The sequence below is a fragment of the Hippocampus guttulatus genome, chromosome 18 (genome assembly GCF_054856545.1).
Source record: "Hippocampus guttulatus isolate MCC_2025c chromosome 18, RoL_Hgut_1.0, whole genome shotgun sequence".
Lineage (NCBI taxonomy): Eukaryota > Metazoa > Chordata > Actinopteri > Syngnathiformes > Syngnathidae > Hippocampus > Hippocampus guttulatus.
Window position 1 is genome coordinate 4,081,187 of NC_141278.1, and position 23,986 is coordinate 4,105,172.

Here is a 23,986-nt window from a genome sequence, read left to right on the forward strand (position 1 = left end):
GGAACCACATCTTGCCTAATCTCATTAAACAAGTCGGACCTTTGCGTGAACCCAGTAGACTGCTCATTCTGCTGACTCGTGTTGACAATGTAACTCCAGATGTATTTCCCGAGGCGGTAACGCAAAGGTGTTAGCATAACTTGGGCGAACCAACTTTTTACCAACCAAAAGAAAAAAGTCCTAGATTAACATCTCGTCTACATTTGTCGATTTTGACGTTGGCGTAACCTGCCAATGAACTTGGTGGGTGGGTGGTGGGGAGGGGGGGGGGGGTTTGAACACAATTCTCTGTATTTCCTGGGTCACAATGCCGGCATCTGCATTCTTTTGCTGGGCGGAGTTGCTCCATTTACGGAGTCTCCGCCTCCTTGGCCATGTTGGCACTCCAGCGCGTCGGGTTTGGTTTTAAATTAATTAGGCAATGTTTTGAGATATTTGTTGATGACACATCACAGCGCAGCACTACACATACACTCTGCAAGAATACTGCGAGTACACTCAACACGTAGCCCTCGTGCACAGTTTAGAGTTTTTTTTGAATTAGGTCCATTTTCTTCACTGTATATAGAATTGTAATCTCTATGCGGAGAACAAAACTTTCAAGCAGCAATGATGGGTTGGCCTACCTGGTCCTGAAGTTGGCCGGGTGCGGGTGTCCGTCGTACAAGGACAAAAAGTCATATTCCTCTTCGATGGCGAAGGACAAGAAGACGAGCTGGATGCGGCTGCCTTCCTCCCCAACGATGACCCAGGTGCAGTTGGCCCCGTTGGGGTAGCCGTACGGGAACCCCGGCGACTCGATGCTGCCGTTTCGGCCCTTCAGTGTACCGCCGCAAGTGTAGATAAAACCTGCAGGGGAGACCCAAAGAACTCTTTTAGAATCTGCCACTAAATTGAAAATGCTCAGAATGGAAACATTGATGAGAGTTTGCATTTCGACAAAAGTGCAAGAACCAATTCTGGCATGCCGTTTTTTTTGAACGCTCACTTTAAAAATAACACAAATATAACTGATCGCCTTTAAACATACACGATTCGAACTTTCAAAGGATTTCAACAGAGGCAGAGCCACTGAGTGAACTTTGCAGTCGTCTGCCAGTTTTGTACTTAAAATTTTGTACTTAAAAGTTTTGTACTTAAAACTGGCAGACGTTTAATGTGAGGCTTATATCAATTCACCCAGACGGTCTTTTTGAAGACTGTACCTGTTTTTTTCTGAGAGATGTTCACTGTATTTAATTGTCACCGTGATCAAATAACTGCTTTCGATTGGACCTTATTTGGGTGTATTTTAGTCAGACTTGCTCAAAGATTGAGCATTTGAATTCATTTATCCTGAATGACAAATTTTGTGCATGAGTTCTAGAGACTTTGTTAGGATAGACCGATGTCCAACCCATTGAATGTCTCTTAGTTATTCTGGCATCAGGGCTGACTATTATTTTTTTTTTCATTTGAGTGAGTTTTGGGGCAAAATGTTCTGCAATGCTCAAGTATGGAGGTTTTCATCAGGATACGCGAGCTTGCAAATATAGGTGATTTTTGGAGCGTGTTGAGCCCCCTCCTCCCATAAACACCATTCAGTCATCTGAAGAAAAACAAACATGGATTCCGAGAGGCTCTTTGTGCCACCTTGTGCTCTGGCCCTAATAACATCGCAAAGTGGAAAGCATCAGACTTTACTTGTCTTTTTTTACCCCCTCCTTTTCTACTTGCCATGTTTAACGCAACGCTTGGGGAGACTCGCTGACAAGTCCATCAGGGCTTCATCTGAACTTAATAAATTAGGGGATGTCTTGGTATGAGCTGAAGTGGAGTCATTAAATCGCATCGGAGGGTGAATAGCGAACAGACGGACTGGAAGGAAAACAGAGATAAGGATTTTTTTTTTCCCCCCATTCATCGCTCACAGACAATAGCCACCATTGTAAAAGGTGGAGAAAAAAAATGTAAAAGTCATCAGTCAGCAAGAAGAGAGGTGGATGGTGGCAAAGAGAGAGACAGAGAGAGAGAGAGAGAGAGAGAGAGAGAGAGAGAAAGAATGAAGAGTCCACATGGTAAAAGAGATTTCTAATTATGCTGACTGCCAGACTGAAACTGACAGCTCTCCTCAACACACACACACACACAAACAGGACAAACCAAAATAAAAGGCGTACAAGCACAGCTACAAATAACCGCACCAAGCGTATAATCATTCCGGGGCGTCCTCGACCATTTGAACCCATCACTCATCGCGTCGTTTCTTCATTCCGCCATCGCTAACCTCAATCGACCTCGTTTTCTAACCCTCAAATGAAATACAAACATGGACCGACCCCAAGGAATGTAATACATATATACATACATATAGCCACGCACACACACACACACACACACACACACAAATAAATACATAAACACACATACGCAAATATATTGAGACAAATATGCGTGGAAGCGAGTCCAGCCAAGCTTGTCTATGAAATTCGAAAGTGTAATGACGAACAGATCCCAGTAGATGGTGGCATTGTATCAGCACAGCTTTTGAGTAGAAGGTAAAGACTGAAGACTGTTCGCCAAACAAGCTAAAAAAATACTCCCCCCGCCCATCAAGTTAAATCTGACGTAGTCGACCTTGGTCTAACAGATAACTGCAGAGTGTGTCCAAACTAGTTTTGCCTGGAGGATTTACACAAAGACACTAATTGGCAAACTGTCAGAGACTTGGGGAAGAAATTGGGTAGGCAGGTGCAAATATATGCAACAGAGCTAATGAGGGATGGTAAGGCTTTGCCGGAAAAGAGCATGCCCACTCGGCAAAGAAGAAGAAGGGGGGAAAAAAATGATGAAAAGCCACTTTAAGACTTGCTCTTGCTGCTGAATGGAGGGGATTTAATGATTTATCCACAGTACCAAAGCCATCTGGAAAAGCTCAGATAGCGACAAAGTATACAAAGTTGAAGAGCCCTGATTTGGAGAAAGACACTTTGTTTTTAAAAATAATAAAATCTTGAGTGTAGGATTCCCGCTCATATGTGTGCATTTTATTTCATGAAACCCTGACTACGGATGGCATGATAAAGAATGGCTTGTCCATTGCACATGCTCAACCTTCAGTGAAGTGCTGTGCCACCCTTACTAAAGTATTAAAAATAAATAAATAAAAATCTGGCAACGCCCCTGCATGGATGCAGTCTTAAATGAAAGCTCACTTTTTTCTTCTTTTTTTTTTTTTAGATTGAACAAAAGCAAAAGAGAGAGTCAATAGCCAAACCAGGGGAAAAAAAGGAGCGCCAACGTGGGACTGAACCCGTTTGAAATGTCCCCCCTTGGGACACACAGAGCAACCGTCAAACCAAGAATTAGATCGCTCCCGTCAAACCCGTGGTCTAGACTATACCCTGGAGTGGTGGAGGCTAAATGAGGGAAATAAGAGAGAGAGGGAACACACCAGGCTGAGAATCAATTTCTAGGACTGTCAGTCACCAGCGGCCGAGATGTGGATGTGAATAGAAATGAGGGGCGAGGTGTAAAAAAATAAAATAAAAGAGAGAGAACAGCACATGGAAGGGTATAGTGGCACAAAGTAGATAGATGCAGGGAAGTTGAAATTGAGAATCAGGACTGCAGCTGTGTCGGAGAAAGAAAGCAATGTCACCAGCAAATACACGGCGGGCATGTTGTAGTAAAAAAATGATATCGTGGAACTTCAACGTTGAAAAGAATATACTCACGATTGGACGGAAAATCATAGGCGTCAAACTCAGGTCCTGGAGGGGCGCTGCCCTGCGTGTTTTCCAAGTCTCCCTGTTGCAACACACCTGATTCAAATGATCAGATCATCAGCAAGCTCTGCGGAAGCCTGACATTGAACCTGTTCATTGTTGCAGCAGGGAGACTTGGAAAACATGCAGGACAGCGGCCCTCCAGGCCCCGAGTTTGACACCTATGGCAAATGTTGGAGGTGAAATGCGAAAGCAAAGTAACAAACGGGTTGAGACAATAATTTACTCAATAGCTAGCACCAAAAGAGTATCATGTAGCTACTACGTTCTCTCTGGTTTTGTGATTTGTATTCCAAAAGAAGGATTAGTAAGAAGGCGTGTTACCAAGAGTTAATTTGAGAAAAAAACAAAAAACACAAATCAGGCATTCTGTATTACCAGTAATATTAGGTATCAGCCTTCATTAGCATATTATACAGCTAGTCTGTCTAATTGCAAATTGTTGTATTCAAAAGATATCCTAATTGAGTTCAATTACCATTTAGGGCTAATGGGCACCAGGCACCGAAATCTCATATGCGCTCATGATTTGAATAACAATAAGCCATAATGTGTGTGCTTTTATCAGCATGCTGGCCTTGTCGGTAATGGCGGCTGGCAAATCAGATGCTCATAGGCGTTGTCTGAAGGGGGTTGGGGGCGCTATTGATTACTCGAGTGTCATTGACGCCAACTTCGCTAATGAGACCCAATGCACACACAAAAAAAGCATACAAATGAGCCTTTCTGTAGGTAAGATGTTTTGAGCTTGTTACCGGGGAAACTTGTTTAAATCGATGTCGCCATGGTAACATACGAATTCGATTGGCTCGTGGCTCATCAGAGTTCAGCTGGGATTCGGCTCTGGCTCACCTATATACTATAATGATCAATGACAGAATACATTTTGAAAGATGGATAAACGTGAAGTAAAAAATAAAAAAATGCATTTCCTTTTTTTTTTTTTTTGGTCGCAAGGGACAAATGGGCGCTTCTTACAGAGCTCTGCCATTTTGAGCTAAGGACGATGACAATTGAACAACTTTTTTTTTAAAAAGCATATTCTCTGACCAATTTGACTCATTTTCATTCAAAACAGACAAAAAGTCTTGAAAATGAAGTATTAAGTGGACTAGCCAAGCGAGCAGATGCCAAGTTGAGACGCTGCGTGACTCCATCAAAGCACAAACTTGCTTTTGACGAGTTTTCTTAACATGGAATCTCCTAACATCTTTTTCAGCCGGGGGAGGACAAGTTAGCGGGCATTCCTTCATCGGCATCTGTGGGAGCTTCAAGTGGAGGCTGACGTACGGTGCATCCAAGTGGTTATTTACCCCAAAAATTGCACTTTCAAAGAAGCGAAGGTGTTAAAAACCACAATCTTCCCCTCCCGTTCGTCGCTATATTTTTAATGGCAAGCGAAGCTGCTTTAATCACACACACACACACACACTCATTATGCTGTTCGGAGACAGAGCCTTGCTTAAAAAACAAAAGCAGGCTCCATTAGGAGCTGAACAGTCATTAGATATCCAACAATCCCGCTGCCCTAAATATGCTGGAATCAAGTCAGCTTTTTTTTTTCCTCCCCTCTTCCTATTTTGCACCAGGAAGGATTTAATGATTGCATGGCTCCAAATCATATTTTGTCTCGGTTAATTTTTTAAGACGGCCATCAGTTGAACAGACGTCAGCGAAAATGCTACGAGGGTTGAGACGTCGCGAAAATAGCATTTGTATGTTCACCTGTGGAGGCAGCATTTCATCGGCAAGCCATTGAATTAAACTATGTGATGCAGTCGAATTAACACATCGCAATTTGGCACATTTCAAAACCACTCCATTGCAAACACACTTGCGGAAATGGACAGCTCAGAAAAGATTTACTCGGTTGTGTAATTTCACACTTGATTAGTTGGGTTCAACTCCAGACACCCAACTATTTGAATACAAGGAATTAAAAAGTCAATTTTCCATAATATGCCCCCTCTAAGGCTAACACACACTCATGGACCGAATCACCATGACAACCTTGGCAGCCGGATTCCAAAAAGCAGGCATGTGACTTCATAAACTGCTTCCTGTTGTAAATGTCGTGATTTCGCCCCATCTCAATTAAAGTGCACATTTATATATTATATCTATATTAAACTCTTATAAAGTGGCTTTGAGTACGATCAAAAGCACTTTCCAAATAAATGTTATTATAATTATTATTAATAGATCTCATCTGGATAATTTTGAACAAGCAAACGAAATAAAAATGCAGACGACACAAAATGGATCTTATGTTCGATTTTCCATTTTTTTTCCTCAAAAAAAAAAAAAAAAAAAAAAGAAAAATAATCTCCCAACCGATATTATGAACACCTAATACATTCAATTTCATTCTTGGCGATAAATATTTCTTGAGAGCAAGGCTGCCAAGACAAATTATTGGATTCCCTTCCTGTTCTTGCTTTTTTTGTGTCCTTTGAATAAAAAAGTGGGGAAAAGCCGGCTGTCGAATACGCCCGCACTCAGCATGCATTATGCTCAGCGGGAAGGAAGCAAACTTCATAAAGTGAAGCACTTTGCGGGGCAATATTGAATTTAGCCTCCCCGCCAAAGAAGCTCCCATCGAATGCTCAGATGACAATTTGTTAGAGTGTTGAAGTCTGCGATTCCATTTCCACATTTTCCGATGAATATGTATTGCGCTTTACATTTCAAATGAATTTGGCCAATACGCCCTCCGAGAGAAGTATGGCTTGAAGAGTTAAAAGTTGGTTTTCTGTCACCAAGACTTCCAAGTTCAGATAACTTTCAAAGGCCACGATTTTCAGAAACGCTGGTTTCGACTCAACAAACCTCAACGTCATGCTCCCGCAGTGACTCCGAGTGTCGAAGGTAAAAATCATAATACCTTTCCCGTCCGAGATCGATGATGTCAAAGTCTTCTCTCGTCTGTGTAATGAGCTTCCGATGGCCAGGGGTAACTCAATCGGATCCCGTCCGGCGAATTGTTCATTTTCATTACCGCTCCCCCAGACACATCAAGCGTGTCCGTGTCATAACTAATTGGCGGGACATGCTTGTCTTCGGGGCTCAGCTTCTTATGGATTAATCATCACCTTGAAAGAACCCATTGCCGGCCTCGACTCGGTCATCAGTCACTGTAGCGGTGCGCTCTTGTGCGCGCATACGAGTACTGATAAATCAATGGCTGCCATTGGAGTAAAAATGACACACCGATTAATTATGTCGTCGCTTTAGACCCGAGAAACACGATCGCAAATTAATCATAGCTTACATTTTTATTAATTGTTTTGGGGGGGGGGGGCGTTGAGTGTTCATTATGGCTGTCCATAATTTATCATCGACTCTAGATAAGCCTCTCAAGACCTCGACCATTTGACACAAGGAAGAAAAAAAAAAAGAGAGTAAGTGGCCCTAAGTGTCATTATTTCAGGTCACAGATAATATTCTTCGTAAATGGATATGAAATATTCACTGGCGTGCGCACTTGAACTATGTTGCTGACCAAAACAGAAACACCCAAACAAAAGCGAGAACAAAGTTCAAGTGGGAGGATTTACTCGATGGGGTAAATTGAGTTCCCAGCACAGTATTGAAGAGAATCTTACCAGCGTTTTAAAAGGTTAAGGCAAATTAAGATGACGACCCCCCCCCCCCCTCCAACTAACCCTTTATACACACACACACACACACACATTCACTTGTGTGAATTGAAAGGCGCTTATAAATAAAATGTATTATTATTATTATTAATTATGCTTTTCAATTCCCAACACAACACGGCGATAATAGAGGTATGTAAATTGAAAGAAATTGCAAGAAAATGCACTACCGGATCATTCAGAGTTTGTTAGCACACTCTTTGGTTTGCATGTCAATGAATGTGTCTTTTAAACCGCGGAAATATATGAAGTACAAACGAGCTTAACAAAGACAATCCTGTTCAGTTTTGTGCTCAGCAAGTCTTAAATGTAACTAGAAGGTCACAGCCTTTTGCTTTTACAAGTGTTGAGGCGTGTTACCTTGATAAATGTCAAGTGGCTTGACTTATTGTCGGGACAAATGTCACCTCAGCATGCAAACATCCTGCACTGGAACGAAAACACACAGTTGCAAATCAGGGCGTGCTGGGACATGAGGGATTTTGTTCACTCGTAACCTTTGTCACAAGTCGCCAAGTGGCCTATTGTGTGGGTGGGTGAGAATCTTATTTAAGAAACAATAAGGTGATTGCCGGGCGCATTTGGAGGAGGCGTGTTGTGTTTCAAAGTACCTCCGAAAGCCACTTTTAGCGGATCAACTCTGGAGTTGTCACAGCATAAATACATCATTTCATGTCATTAATATGCAGGCGGAAGTGTTTGTTCTAATTATAGTTTAAAACAAACACAATTTTTTAAAAAAACAATGTGGTTTTAGATTTCAGAGCAGTGCTTCAATCAAGATTTCCCCTTTTCAACGCGATACAATAAACATGTGTGGAGATCGGAAAACATTGAACAACTGACATTGAACTAACTGCGACCACCTCAATTCCAGCTGTTGACGTCACTCTCCTTTAAAGACAAACAGCCAACGCACGACTACTCCATTATGTCGACAAATTACAATGTATAAAACCAAGACTCATCAAACATGTAGACTCCACACAAATTACACCGTCATGCGGATATGCTCACCAGTCATCCACCAATGTGATGTTAACTAGTCAATCTTCAGCAAAAAGCAGGCAAAACTGAAAGTCCTGATGTTGTTTATTGCCCTTTCATATTTACACGGTGTCAAACTAGAGTGCTGCCATCTTATGGTTGACAGAGGAATTATACTCAAAATAAACAGAATGGAGTTTTTTAACATTTCATTATACAGTATATATATTGTTTTTTTTTGTTGCTTTTTTAACAATTATAAACTCACCGAATGGTTTATTTGCTACAGAAATGACAAAGAAATAGCATTTTCATCCAGGAGTAAAATTGGAGGTTCCAAAAAAAAAAAAAAAAAAAAAAAAAAAAAGTCAGAGTGCCATTTCAGGACCTTGGACAGCAACTCCGTCGATTCACTCGAGTCTGCTGCTATTCTGACGCAACCACAAGTACATCAAAGTGTGATTCATGCAATATTAAACAATTGCAAATAACAAAACAAGAAAAACTTGAAAATCCCAAGCCGTCACTTCGTGAAGACCAACTTATGCAAATTTTAAAACGCGGGGACACTTTTGCTCGGCGGGCGGCCCGAATTGAGCAAAATTCTGTCGCTTTGTGGGATTCCCCCCCCCCCCCCCCCATCTGAAACCCCCATTCAGTAAAACATTGATGCCGTTCATCATTCATGAAATAATTAACGACTGCAAGGATGGTAAATGCAGGCGGGAGACGCCTAGCCTGTAAGCATCCATTTTTTTTATTTTTTTTTTTGGCCACAATGCATTGCACAGACGAGCGTGAGATGACATGCTTTCAGACAACAAAGGCCAAAGACCAATCACAACACTTGGGTTTGATTTGGATGTTTGCGGTTCTTGGTGTTCTGCTCGCAATTGAACTTTTAGCCACACGCGGGCCGCCGCCACTTCATCAACAATTTAAAGGACTCGTACTTACAAGCGCAGTGAAGGAAACAACAGCTCTTTGGATGCGGTTTGCAGAATGAAAACTACAGAATAGGATCAGAAAAAAAATACGCAGGAAAATGCGAACGACTTCATTAAACTGTAAAGTATGGCGAGATGAATGTTTTTTTTTTTTATGTGGGCGTAAAAAGCGGAGGGAAATGAAGTTGTGGAGGCTTTTTGTTGGAAAGTGGCAACAGTATAACATTAAAATGTTGTCTACAATATAGGAAGTGTTTGTTTTTAATGGTCCTGTTTCAAAGTTTAAAATGACTGTTCCCACCGCAAATCATTCTAGCAGCAAATCCATTTCATGTTAATTGAGTCAAATCGCTTTCACGTCGATATTCCATTTCAACAGCCACCTGTTTAGCCAGGCAATTATTTGTTAATTTAGTCAAATATTCACTCATCTTTTGTTTTTAATTTTCAATGGTTCAATAAATATTTCAGATTTGTACCACAACCCGCTTTGGTGCAAATGAATTTTACGCTTACTTTATTTCAACATTCATTCCTCGTCTTCAACGGTCCAGCCTTCGCTAGTTTCTGCCAAGTAGTAAAATCAAGTACGCCTCCATAACATTGCTAACGCACAATTAAATCAACCACTTTCCAATGTAATGTATGACACTAATTCTGACCTTGAATTTTAATTAACCCAAATGTATATGCGCACAAAATAGCGATGGGAAACCTCATAATATTGTCAATCATCTGCTTGCATGGATTCCACAGGACATGAAAGTGATGCCAGGTCCTTTTCGCCTGCTTCCATTTCCCTCTCCCGTCTGCCCGTTTCAAATCGAGCTGACTGTTTTTCAACTTGTTGTAAGACACCCATGACTTCCGGGCGTTTCCAATTTGACGTCCAAAGGCGTAAATCTCCCCTTTGTGCGCATTTGAGAAGGAAGAAAAAGGCCAAAGTGTGCTGGGGGGGGCGGGGTCGGGGTGCTGCTGCTGATATTGGCAATGCGGCACCTTGCCAATCTCATTAACTTAGCACACAGCGGGCAGCCTGCCCGTCGATGCGTGTCCGTGCGCGTGCACGCGAGCCTGTCTGAGTGGGCCAGCGTCAGGGCCAGTAAATGCCACCACTCAGTCTGATGGTTGCAATAATTATATTAAAGGGAGAGCTAGAGAGGAGGAGAAACAAGTCGGGGATGCGAGGAGAGAAATTTATGGAAATTGACAAGTGTGTGTGTGTGTGTGTGGAAAGATTAATTTTTTTTTTTCTTCCAAAGCGGTGAGACATGCAACACGCATGTTAACGCGCAAACCAAACAGAAGGCCTTGGCTGGTTGCTAATTACCACGTCGCAACACTTGTTGCTGACTGATCACATAAAACGCAGCTGACTTCAGAAGCGAAAGAAGCGCATGTCTCCAACAATGTCATGAGCGCGTGAGGTAGGAAACGAGCATGCGAGAGAGAGAGAGAGAGAGAGAGAGAGGTTAATGAGAGAGCTGCGATGTAATTAGGGGCTTGATGTCCGCTGTCCAAATCATTACAACATCCAGACGGTGTCATAATGTTGCATTTCTGGTTGAGTTGAGTTCAATACAAAGCCGACCAATTTGGATTCACCATTTTTGAGTCGCGAACTGTTGCTGATTCACTTCAATGCCAAGTTAGTCCATTTATTTCATGATCCACAGAGCTGACCTACGCTGCATTATTTGCTACATTAGTTCCATTATTTGGGTGACATCCTAGTAGCGCAAGAGTATATATATATATATACTTTTTTTTTTTTTTTTTTTTTACAACTAGGTAAAAGCTGGAAAAGGAAAAAAAAAAGTGCCAATGTATGCGGGCGTTCCTTTCAATGTAAACCGAGTGGGGAGGCTGTCCACAGGTCCCGTGACCTTTTATTTCACCGAAAAAAAAAAAACGGTCAAGGGAACGAGATGTCACGTCGGCGAGAGAGAAAAAGGTTACTTGGTGAAAACTGTCGTCAGTTTTGTGGGAGCGGAAAAAAAAAGGAGCATTTGTAAAAAGTGAGCTTCGGCCTCGTGTCTGTTCTTTCATAGCCTTCATCAGCACTTCCTCCCTCGCTGCCATCCATCATATTCGCCTCCACTTTGTTTCCTCATCCTTCCTTCCTCTTGCATTTAAATGCCTTAAATGAAAACTTGCACGGCGCCGCGCACTGACCGTGATGGCTTACGGGTCGGGACGATGGGATGATTATGTGTTTAATTACTCCATTTGCATCCTTAACTTAATCACGTTCAGAAAGCCCACCTGCGGAGAACACCTGTTCCGAGCGCGCTGAGCATCCTGCCGAGCCCTGGCCCAAAAGATGCTGCTTGCTCAGCTGGAAATAAAACCTACAAGAGCCCTGGAAGGTACTTTTGCAGAGGTATTTCACTCTATTATCCGTGTCAAAATCTTGCCTAATCAAGAAGTATTGCTCATAGGGACACAATTACATTTTTGGGATTAGGGGGGAAATGATGATGATCTCATTTGTTTTCGAATGTTCTAAACTCGAATGTTCTAAACTCACGTTTCCATGGAACCGAAGTTGGATCAAAAACCAAAAAGATGAGCGAGTGCAGAGAAACTAATAAGGAAGACAAACATGTACGCATTCAACATTGTGGCCGGTCTACGTTCGACTGCCTCCAAAATGTTTTTTTTTTTTTAAAAAAGTCAGCACATACTGTAAGATTATCTTGGAAGAATTTAAAACATGTTAAAATTTGGGACGATGGGAGGTGTTAAATTCATTATTTTTCAAACCTATTTCCGAATGCTTTTGAATTGCGATGCTGCTATTCGATTCGGGGCTATAATTTCACATTATGCAGGTAATGTTGCTGAAACATTAAAAACAAAATGGGGTGCAGCTAATAAATAAAAACGCACGTGGGAATAATAGCTCGCAGACTTTGGCCGAGAGCCATTTCAATGTGTTTGAAGTCTAAATACCCCACTGAAACGTCTACAGACAGAAGTACTATTTAGCTATAAGTACTATTTAAAAAAATAATAATAATTAAAAAAACACAAATAGTAATGAGATAACATTCCGACACCGGGCGTGTGTGCCCCCTTTGAGGAGCTAATGCTAATGAAGGTCTCTCATTAAAACGTTCAACTTTTCCACTGATGCCAATTAGCCCAAGCCTTTGGAAAACAAGATAATGGGATTATTTGTTTCAGTGATGTCAACCACACAATGTGTAACAAGAGGTTTAGAGAAACAACGAGCAAAGGGATTAAACATCAAAGATTGTTTTGGTGATTCTTTTTTTATTATTTTGGTGCTCCACATAGACAATGTATGATCGATAGTATATCATCATTGACCGAGTATAACTTTTCATTTTCCAGGTATTCGGATCGGGCAAATGCTGGCCTTATTTTCAGGTATCGAGTAATCATGGAGGCTGCCGATACCGGCCACCAATACCTAAGGCAAAAAAAAAAAAAAAAAAGAAAAAAGAATCTGACATCGAAAAAGTTCTCCGCAGTTGTTGGCGCAGTCATCTGCGTCAGAAAGAAAGATCTTTGCTCACAATTTTTGTCATTGTGTTTCACGAAACGTTAACACAATGACAAAAAAGTGATACTGAACATTACAATTTTTTTTTTTACAAATTGCACGACATTTTGTATGAAAACCTACTAAATTTGAATGCGATCAAGAAATTGTTCTTCCATCACTTTGTTTTTTATTTGGGGGGGGGGGGGGGGTGCTGCTACAAGGCGAACATCATTCCGTGACATTGGATAGCACAGCCAAAGAACGCAAGCAAATTTCCGTCATTTTCACGAGAGCATTTGAGGTCGACGCCAATAAAGTCAATGAAGTGAGGGGGCTTCTAATTCAGATATGCATTCATTACGCACTCATTTCAATTACATGCGAGGACACGGCGGAACAGGCAGAATTACACTGCGCGATGAGCATATATTCAAACAGAGACTTAATGTAATTATCAGATAAGGTGTGAGAGTGAGTTTGGATTCACACGAGCGGCTTTAATTTCCGACTCCTCACATAGAGATAGAGACACACCCTCACACACACACAGGCGCGCGCGCGCACACACGCACGTTTCGCAAGTAGCTACACAACATGCTACGTTGCCCGCAGCGGCAGGAGGTGCTAGACTTGCAAATGGCAGCAATTGACAGAGTAAAGACAGGCAGACTGGAGGTAAATAAGAGAGCCAACATGAAGAAGAGACGGCTGACGGTTTCAAGATTGAGCTCTTTGAGCCCACCACCGAGCATAAAAGAAGCGCACAGATAGCGTGAGGCGGACAAAACGGGAGGCAGGGGAGTGATATGGACGCCGACATCAATTACTGCCGGCTCAAAGAGCCTCTGATGTTCCCAAAAGACCAACAGGTGACCGAGGTCCATCCATCCATCCATTAACTGAACCAAGCCTTCTATTCTTGGAAACGGTGCAACATGGAGGCGCACATCAGGAAATGTTGGTGATCAAGCATTTCTGCTCGAAGGCAATCACACCCCCAATCGGGGTCGCCCAAAATGTCTTTCACAGAGAAATACCACAGAATTTCCACATCAGACGGCATTTTTTTTTTCCAAGCAACGCAGGATCATACCACAACTCGCTAGGCTCCGCTACTACCTCTAAGGGTTAGGGTGACTTATTAATGGGATGACTATGTCGCCTTCATGGCCCGTCTGTGCCGATTATCCTGAAAGGCGGAAACAAGCTGGTTTTTACAAGCTTTGCGAAAGGTTCTTATGATGGTAAAAGAGGGGAAACCGTCATGAGCATCGAACCAGAAACTTGCGTTACAGTATTTGGGAATTGCAGTGGTGAAAGTCATACAGGTGCTCTGTCCGGGCTACTTGGTAAAACGATGTGGAAGCAAGAGTAAGTCAGGATTCGGCGTAATATTGATTTGCTTTTTGAAAAAACCAGCCAGGATGGGATATTGCGGCGACAGCGTGAGTGCAACGTCACACAGCTGTCACGACATTGCGGATGAATTTGACATGCGATTCATTTTCACTTGCCTAAATCGATCAGATTTGATTGAGCAAAAATCAAAGTATGGCTGGTCGTGAACCTCCTTTAAATGTAACTTGTTAAACAGGCAGTCATTCGCTCCAAAAAAAAAAAAAAAGTGGGAAGGTAGCGCTTTGAAGGACGACTCTAGCAAAGATTACAGCTACTTGCTGTAAAATGTCAAAAAGAACCTCCTCCCCTTCGAAACATCGCCATTTCAACACAGGCCTGCACATCCAACAACGCGGCAGATCAGCTCAACATTTGACTGACTTCATGATGCATCTGTGTCGTTCGACATAAAATGGCAGATTTTTCCGTGGTGTGGAGGTGAAATGTACTCAAGCCGAATGGCTTACTCTCAGACACAATCGAACAGAAATCGTTTTTGGCTGTGTCATTTCATCTTAAATTTGTTTTCCCTATTCATTCGGTCTATTCTCACGTGACGCAATTTTCAAAGCTTGAAATAACAACATCACAACTCAAGCATCTTCCAAAATCCAGAGCACCCGCCTGCGTTAAACCTGAACACGTCGCCCACAAAACATCAGACGACGTCTCGCCTCGAGGGGGTGGTTGATGGTTTATTTATCTGTTTCACTCCTAACCGCCGTGCGACAGAGAAGAAAGACGTGGTCGTGGTGGAAGGACCTGGATCAGATTGCGGAGCACACAGATGGCGAAATGACGCGAGGTGGGAAAAGGGAACACGGAGGAGGACAAAGATGGAATTGATTATTGGAACGTTTGTGCGATGGCCTCTTGAGATTGCGCACAATGACTTAAATTCTCTTTGAAACAAAATCGGATTTAATCTGACTCACAGGCACTCGTGCTTGAGTGTGTGCGGAGTGTGCAACAGGGTAATGTCAAAAATGCTTTTCGGGCAGGGGGGGTGGGGGGGCTACACTGAAAAGAGCTCAGACGGTCATCTGTATGCACATGTTTTGATCTTATACATTTGACAAGTTGCCATATCACGTCACCGTTCGATCCTGCCAGATATGCGCGACACACACAATGCTGCAGTATGTATACAAAAGCGTTTCCCCCCCCCGGGAAGACACATGCGCAAGGAGACACGCTCGCGGCGCTATCCTGTGGAACGAGTCACAACAATGTGGCAGAGCTGACAGCTCGCGTTAAAACCACAAGGCCTCGCAAAGACCATGTTTTGTGTGTTTCTTCACAACAGTGCGTATGTGTGTGTGTGTGTGTGTGTGTGTGTGTGTGTCTTTAGCATCAGTGTGAGTCACTCCTACGGCTAAATGTCAAGGGTTAGCATCAAGTCAATGTCTTGAGAGGTGCCCAAAGCTATTTTTGGGCAAGCAATTTCAACCTGGGGTCATTTTTTTTACAATGTATATTCTATTTACTCATTATTTCAACTGCAGAAACCACCAGATGCCATTTTTCTCGACCGATTATCCACATTTGGGTCGCCGGCGAGCCGGAGGTACATCCTACACACGTCAAGGCAAACAACCACTCAACGGTGTCTTTGTAAGAACATTCTAATATTGCGGCGTTGATTGGCTTACGTGTGGTGCTGCTCTTTTGGTTTGCAAACGGTGGGCTCAGCGGTAATGTACGCAGAGGTGCTCATCTGTCTCAAGGGGACAAAGCGAGGTGTCTGTTAGAGAGGGGGGTCACTATTTATGCTACCGCTCGACGTTATTGCGTATGTTGACCGAGGAAATGGGCAATTAAATGCTACAGTTAGGCGAGGAAGAAAAATCATAACATAAAACATCTAAGGCCAGAAGAACGAGAGGCGGACACCTAATTTCGCTGATTGAACTGTATTTGTTTCCCCCCCAAATGGTTTATCGTAAAAAGGCCTCCAATGGAGACAAAAAATGAAAAATAAAAAAAATAGCCTCGCCCGTAGTACAACAGGCTGAGGTGAACATTAACATGATCAATCCTGTTAAAACAACAAAAACACGTTAGAAATGCTAATTTATAACAAGCTTCATTTCATTAGCGATTCAGTCAGCGGTGTAATTAATAATCAGCATTGTGGTATTAATTGGAAGGCGCTGTGAAGGCTTTTTAAGCAAACTAAGTGTGAGTGGTCCTCTGATTGCTTTTGTTCGCAGGCAGAGTGCTGAAGTTGACGTATGTTGGTTCACATTGGGATGACAATTTAAAAAAGGTTTCATTGACAACAAAAAAAATGTGCGTTGTGACATGGCAATTGGACTATTTTCCAGCAACTGTCAAAAGAAATGGATTTTTCTGCAATAATGCCCTGTCACTAACTGGTCCCAACACAAAAGATTCCATTAGATTGGTGGTCTTGCTAAGTGTCCAATGGGGTCGCTCTAAATGATACCCCAGCATCCAATCAGACGGCTCTAAATAATGACTGCGGGCCTTCAAGCGCTTGAATCAGCATTGCCTGATAGAACTTGCAAAATATCCAATCAGATGGCGCCAAACGATATTTGGCATTGCCTCAGATCACTCGTCATCACATCCACTGCTCACATTTTGCCATGCGGCTGCACATTTTTTCACTCTGCGGTGAGAACTCACATTTTGCACTACTTTTCGACAAAATTCTTCTAAATTCTTGCAAAAAAACAAAAACAAAAAAAAACACGACCACTCAATTAAAGGGGTGCTTCATGCTTCACTTGGCAATTATCGCAGAAAATGCTGCTGACATTTTCCCAGTTGAGTCAGTGCCTCACGCCAACTGTAACCAAACATTCCACCTACTGTCAACATGATCCCTGGACAGCCAGTGACATTTTGCCATCTAATTAAGACACCTCACAAGTGTGGCGGATGTTGCACGAAGGCCAACTGTCGACTTCTTCTCCGTCGAAGATCCTGTCTTGTCACGACTACTCTTATTTCCCCCGTCCCCTTCCTACTCCTTTATCGCTCTCTTAGGCCCATTTCCTGTCTTGCCTTTCATGAATAGTAATGGACTCTTGTACATTTGAAGTTGGTGTAAAAGCTTAATCAGGACAGGGCTTTGGCAAATCAGCACTGGCATCAGAAAGTCACAGTCACAAACTGATGGACTCGTGTGGCCGATTGCCGCGCACCTATCGTGCACATATCGATTACAGACACCTCTAGGGAGCGGCACTACCCAAGTTCACTGAGCGAGGGGAGATCAGGATCTACAAGATGCTAGCCATCTTCAGATCGGAGGCCGTTTTAAGTCACGTGTTGTGTGAGCTCGCCACAAGTACAAAAGCTTGTTTTTCCTTTGGCTGCCGACGAGCTTGCGGTTCGGGCGGCGGGCACTCCCTTTAATCGGAAGAGATGGATTCCTTCACTTTGGAAGGACTGACTCTGTCAGATGTTTCAAAGATTATCCTGAGCAATTAGAAAGCGGCAGATCTTCAACTGCGATTGGATGCCTTGATCCGATTTTTAAGGGAGGTGTTCCGACATCATTGTTTGTGTACAGAACCTGAAGCAACCCACGTGTCATTCTTGCATCGACTGGATAGATCGCATCGGCCCATTTATGCTCCGGTCACATCGGTAAATACTCCATTTGGAATAGAAACTTGGTAAAGCGGGCTGTTATCAGATGACGGTATCTTTGTAGACTGTGAAAAAAAACATGGTATGTTCTTTATGTAAATATAAGTCGCCATACTCGTCTGAGAAAGTGAGGTGAGTAAGCCCAATTTGGTGCCTGTTCCAGGCCCGGATAAATAGGGAGGGCTGGAGTCTGGAAGGGCACCCGTACAAAAATTCATCCATAAACTCAGCATTCAACTTATGACATTATCATATGCAGTTTTGGTTTTTTTAAATTGAAAATAGGGCTGCACATTCGACAAAAAATATTTTATGGGACGTGTCCATTTGTCCAAACATTCTGAACGATTGCTATCGTACACCACCTAACACATATCACAAAAAAAAATGGAGATACATGAAATAAAGAGTGTCTGGTCTCAATTTACTCACAACATGACGTGTACAGTGTGAAATCTGGGCCTGTTCAATTGAACACAAAGCTGACGTCGGAATTGACAGAGAGAATTTTTGCTCCAATCGAGTGAAATTCCCGACAGCAAACAAGTAAAGACTGAATCAACATCAACAATGTACACGTGTGCAATGTACATGGTTTTTTTGTCTTGCTAATTCTACAAATCCCTAAACTGGCAAGTAAAGTCCCTCACCATGCGCTGAAGTAATACCCCCACTTCTGGTGACAAAATGGGGATGGCGGTGAAAGTGTTACGTCTTAGGGTAGCGCAGTGGGAGTTTCGCAGACGTCACCAGATAAAGGCTTGGCAAACATCGACTGTATTTATTTTTTTATTTATTTTTCTTTTAACTGTTGCTCTGCGAGCTACCTCGGCTTTGCAAACTTGGCTGCGGAAGGCACGGCAGCTGCCAGTGAATTTGACAGCCCGACAAGGTTCAAGCAAAATGCGGCGTCTGTGCGACACGGGCGCTCTTGCCAGCATTATCGTCGGCAGATTTAAGAGACGATACCTGCTGTGTTGACGATGGGTTTTTACGCATGGATTTTTATGCAGTTTTAGTCAATAACACAAGCGCAGCACTTGCACAATTGAAGGAGATTCAACAATAAATTCTGCCTTGACTAGCTCAAATATTAGCATGCGCGCAAAACCACAGTTATGTTCTGTCAATAAAACGTTTCACGCTTAGATGTTGAGTGAGCTCGCGAAAAGCTAATGTGGCAATCGACATATTCACTCCGCACTCGGGTTGGTCAAACTCAACCCAACCAAAGGCTTCTTGAATAAAACCTGCTTATCCCAGTTGTGTTTCATAAAATGTAACAAAAAATCAAAAATATTCGAAATGATGCAATATTGTTGTGGCCAGTGAGTGTAAATAGTCCATGGCAGACCTTGTTGACTGCAGACGCTCTCTTTTATGAACCAGTCAATTCACATATGCTCCTCCGAGGACTCCACCATCTTTTTCCATGTTTCCATTCAATGCTAATTGGATTGAATCCTCCTATTTAATTCCGCTACTCTCCTGAGTCCTCTTTCCTTCTCACGTTGCCACGGCCCCTCTCCCTGCCTCTCTCCTCACCCCCCGCCACCCCCCCCCCCCCACCCCCAAAGCCTTAGATCTACCCTTCGGCTAGATTTCATCCTCTTTTTCAATCCCAGCGTCCTTTCAATCTCTCCCCTGCATCTCCAAGAGTGGCAGCGAGAGGGGAAGATGAAGAGAAATTAACAGAGCTAAGAGGAATCGAAACGCTTTATGAGGTGACTAACAGAAGGAACGGCGGAGGTAAATGAAGTAGAAAGTGGGGGCAGACGTTCCAAGGCGTGGTTCCAGATTGAAAACAAGGGGTGGGGGATGAAGAGTGGGTAAACTAATGAAGAGAGTGAACGGAACGGACAAGATGATGGAACTGGACAACGAAACAAGTTGAGATGCTGATGCGTGAGCGTTCCCCGCATCAGGGTCCATTTCTCTCGGTTACATCGAGCAGCATAGTGCAGAAGGTACACAGCTCCTTGGGAAAGCCGCAGTGTGAAATCAACACTGCCTTGACTTTTGCGGCGTCCGCAATACGCTCAAGATAATCTCTTACTTTGCTGGCTCATTACAAGCCAACCGCATGTCGGCCGATCCCTAAGCCGCCGCCGAGGCCAAACGACACCCCCGGTGATTGGACAACAAGCCGACTATTTAATTAAGACTCTCGCCGATTGGCTGCTTCCCATTCCCTCGGGCAGGGAGGCAGGCAAACCGGTCCCCTTTGCACTCTGTGTAATAAATGAATTACCATAAAGGCAATCGGCCTGCTTGAAGACATGGCGCTAATTTTGCATTCTCATCCGTAGATTTCATGACATTTTCTTCTTGAAGTGCTGCATTTGATGGGATGTATATATTTTTTTTCCCACGTGGAATGGGAGTGAATGAGTTGCGTCCGTGAGAAAGCGTCGTAACCTCAAAAGAACCTTCGTATCATACGACGAACGCAATTGGGAGTCGCTGTAGGAGCGCTGGCAGTCTTTCGAGTGATTGTGCAGCGGCGTTGATGAAGCCTGAGGAGTAAAGGCAAGGAGGGAGGAAGGGGGCGCGCTCGTCCTTCATCATTACGATTACAACCGCACTCACTGACGCACGCACACTCAAAGGCGCACACAACCTTTTCTTTTATTTTCTTTACAGTTTCCCGCATCCAGATTTTATTGTTATTGCCTTGATTGCAGTTTATTTTATCCCCCTCCTGTAGTTTTTACTGCTCGAAGTAGGGCATCCTCGCTCTCTCTCTCCCTCGCTCTATTCCTGACACACATACGCACGCGCGCGCCTCAAGCGCGACACAAAGTACACCTGGTGAGAGTGACGCACGTATGCGGTAAGAAAAGACAAAAGGCAAAGGGGGGGGGGGGGGACTGAAACGGAAAATGGTTCGCCCAAAAATTAAGGACAGGGAGAAATGATATTGAGACTCCCATAAACACATGACAAACATGATTCATGAAGATCTAGTCACAGTTATGCACGCAGTAAACACGTAAGTCGCCGAGCATTAGCTGCAAGGTGCTAACAGCACCACCTAGCAAGCAGCAGTGAGGGCAAGAGCGGCGAAACGTGAATCAAGGTCCTGGGGGAGCGTGGCTAGGGGGGACGCAAGCAAGCCTCGCTAAGCAGCAATTGTGGAAGAAAGCTAGACTAAGGCTTCTGGAACACAACTGCAGTAATTGGGCAAACAAAAACCAAAGCGTGAGGTGGGAGCAACAGACTGCAAAGAGGTGTGTGTTTGTGTGGTAGTCGCTAAAACAAGTTGAACAAAACCAACAGATCCTCATTGGATGAGATGGGTGGCTTGATTGAGGGGAGAGACTAGTTGGTGGACGGAGGGATGGGTAAAAAGATGCATTGGATGGGGGACGGATGAGTTGGTTTGGAAAAGGACGTTTTTTCTAATGCCGAGATGAAAAGTGCTTCTGTTTGAATGCGGAATTTAAAAAAACAACAACAACAAAAAACAGGCAACTTTATTGCTTCGGTTACAATTTCTCTTAGTTGAAAATCAGTTTTTGCGGCCACGTAGAAGTGACACGTGTGTATTCAAACGCACCAAAAATAGCACATTGCCAAGACACACTAGTTACATGAAAGGAAAAGCACTCGTGGTCAGCGAAAGATTGGCCCTCTGGAAGTGGTTGCTATCTCAAGTGTGTGGGAATGTGTGTGTGTGCGCGCATCACCTAAAACTAGGCTAGTTGATACCTGAGGGTTCAACACAAAGACATGCGCGCACACGCATACGATGCGGGGAAACGAATCGTTGTTCCAGCCAGGCTACAGAGGTCCCTTATCCAGTATGACCCTGATTTGGTTTTGTATGGCTGCAGGCTCACTGTTTGCTGCAGCTCCAGCAAATGAGATATGTCAAAGGTCACGCATGCTATTCATCCAAAATATTATCTTATATATTACAAATAACGCTTGTGGACAGTTGTGGCTATTTAAGGCCTTCATTTTCAATCAATCCATTCAATGACTTTTAATGCTTTTGATTGATTGATCAGTGGAAACCTACCGTATTTTCCGCACTATAAGGCGCTTTGGAGTATAAGACGCACCTGCAATGAATGGCGTATTTTAATACTGTTTTTAAGGTGCATAGAATAGAAGCTACAATAGTGGCTTAGGTTGCATTATGCATCCACAAGATGGAGCTGCGCTAAGGGGAATACGCTACAATACAGCTTTTATTTATGCCGTGCGTTCACAACCGCTGCAGCTGTAAGAAAACATTTTTAAAATGCTACGTCCAATAAATCAGAATATTGATCAATATAAAAGGCGCACCGGATTATAAAGCGCACTTTCAGCATTTGAGAAAATGTAATGCTTATAGGTGTGCCTTATAATGCGGAAAATACGCTAGTTCAAGGATGAGGATCATTAAATGGATTGATAATTCTCTCACATTTTGGTGGGCCAAAAAAACCCAACCCATACATTTCCTAAATAGTAAAACCCCACCTACTGTATCAAACCTCATAGGATTATGGTTAATTTTGCTGTGTCACAGCAAAAGTCATTCAAATTTGATCAGAAAAAATCCAACGAGACCTGTCCTGAGAATGCCAAGTACTAGTTCATAATGGCTACAAAGGACGTAGTCTGAGAAGTTGAATTGAATGTATTTGAAATTTTGAAAAGAACAGGTTGACACTCCAGAATTAGGAACCCAGCAAAAACTTTTACAATGGTAACATCTACCAAGTAAAGGTTAATGAATGTTTTTTTTTAATTGTTTTGCTTAACTATGCTAAACGTTGACCTCCACAGTATTTCAACTTTAGGCAAATATGAACCAAAATTAAAGGTCAAACTGCCGACAGTTAAGAATCTGTTAAAAATTATATGAAAATATGCCCCCCCCCCCCCCCACACACACACACAGACTTTATTGATAAAATCCAAATAAACTATCGCCTTGGGTGGCTAGGCATTCACAGAAAAGCAAAGTATAAATGATCATGTGCATCAACCTTCTATCCTCTCGTCTTGGAGACTTTGAATCTCCTCCAGGACCCCAATCTTCATCGCAAACACACCAAACGGATGTTGACAAATGCACGGCTAAGGAACGTACACCTGCCATTTGCACCATATAAACGTACATCCTGGCGAGGATGATGATGTTTGCGATGTTTGTGTCCATCTCTCAGCTGGACTTTCCACTTTTTAAACTTGACCAAAGTCACTTCAACAACACATTCGGGCTTGCACATGCACACTCCCTGGTTGCCTTTTTTCGGCCTCCTGCAAAACACTGATAAGAACCATTCTGTCTCCCCTCTGCCTCTCTATTATTGTCGTTTTTTTTTTTTGCTTGTTCTCTATTTCGCCCTACTTCCCATGTACGACCTTTGTTCACCCTCTCTCCACTCCTTTTAATGTCACAATGAATCACACTTTTTCCGCGAATTCATAATCATCCCGTTGCAGATTCATTCACGTCAAGTTGCAATTGTTGTTTTTCACCGATTCTTCTGCATTTCAACACATCTCAACACGGGCTGAAAATGGTGCCCTTAACTTTAACTTGGACACAGTTTTGCAATTTTTGGTCAGTGAAAAGTTTAGGAAAATTACATTTACGCGTATATTTTGTGTGATTAATTTCAAGAGGACAGTAAAATTTTACTGTTATCCGGCACTGCCGACTTGTCATTTATTTATTTGTTGTCCAAGAAAAAGATGAAACTAAATCTTGACAAAACCGTGACGGGTAATTGGACATCTTAGGCTGACTCGAGTTTTATTCAATGCACACCCCCAGGCTGAATCAAGCAACACAGCATGACTGTTTGGATGCGAATGATTCCACATCATCTTCAAAGCTGTTTGCGCTGCCATGAGTCATCGTGTGCGGCGAGCGATTCTGCCTGCATGGACCAGTTAAAGTGTCATCCCGTCACAGCCAAGCCATCTCACAAATGGACAGTAACCAGTTTGACCACATCGAAATGATCTTGAGCCAAAAAAGGCCGAAAGCCCGACAGGCTTTTTAGCACCGCCACCATGAGCGACCGATTGAGATGCCGAAGGAACGGCGGGGCGCAATAACAGCTCCGCTTCATTTTGTGGCTT

At 43.1% G+C, this 23,986-nt stretch overlaps 1 protein-coding gene across 3 annotated transcripts in view; it reads right to left on the reverse strand.

The window, feature by feature from the left end:
* Positions 1-23,986, reverse strand: part of csmd3b (CUB and Sushi multiple domains 3b) — a 182,976-nt gene that overhangs the window by 141,997 nt on the left and 16,993 nt on the right. For all 3 annotated transcript variants that reach the window (XM_086136556.1, XM_086136555.1, XM_086136554.1), the window contains exon 2: positions 627-849. In XM_086136556.1, the coding sequence (XP_085992682.1) occupies positions 627-849 (223 nt within the window). The remainder of the gene's footprint in view (positions 1-626; positions 850-23,986) is intronic.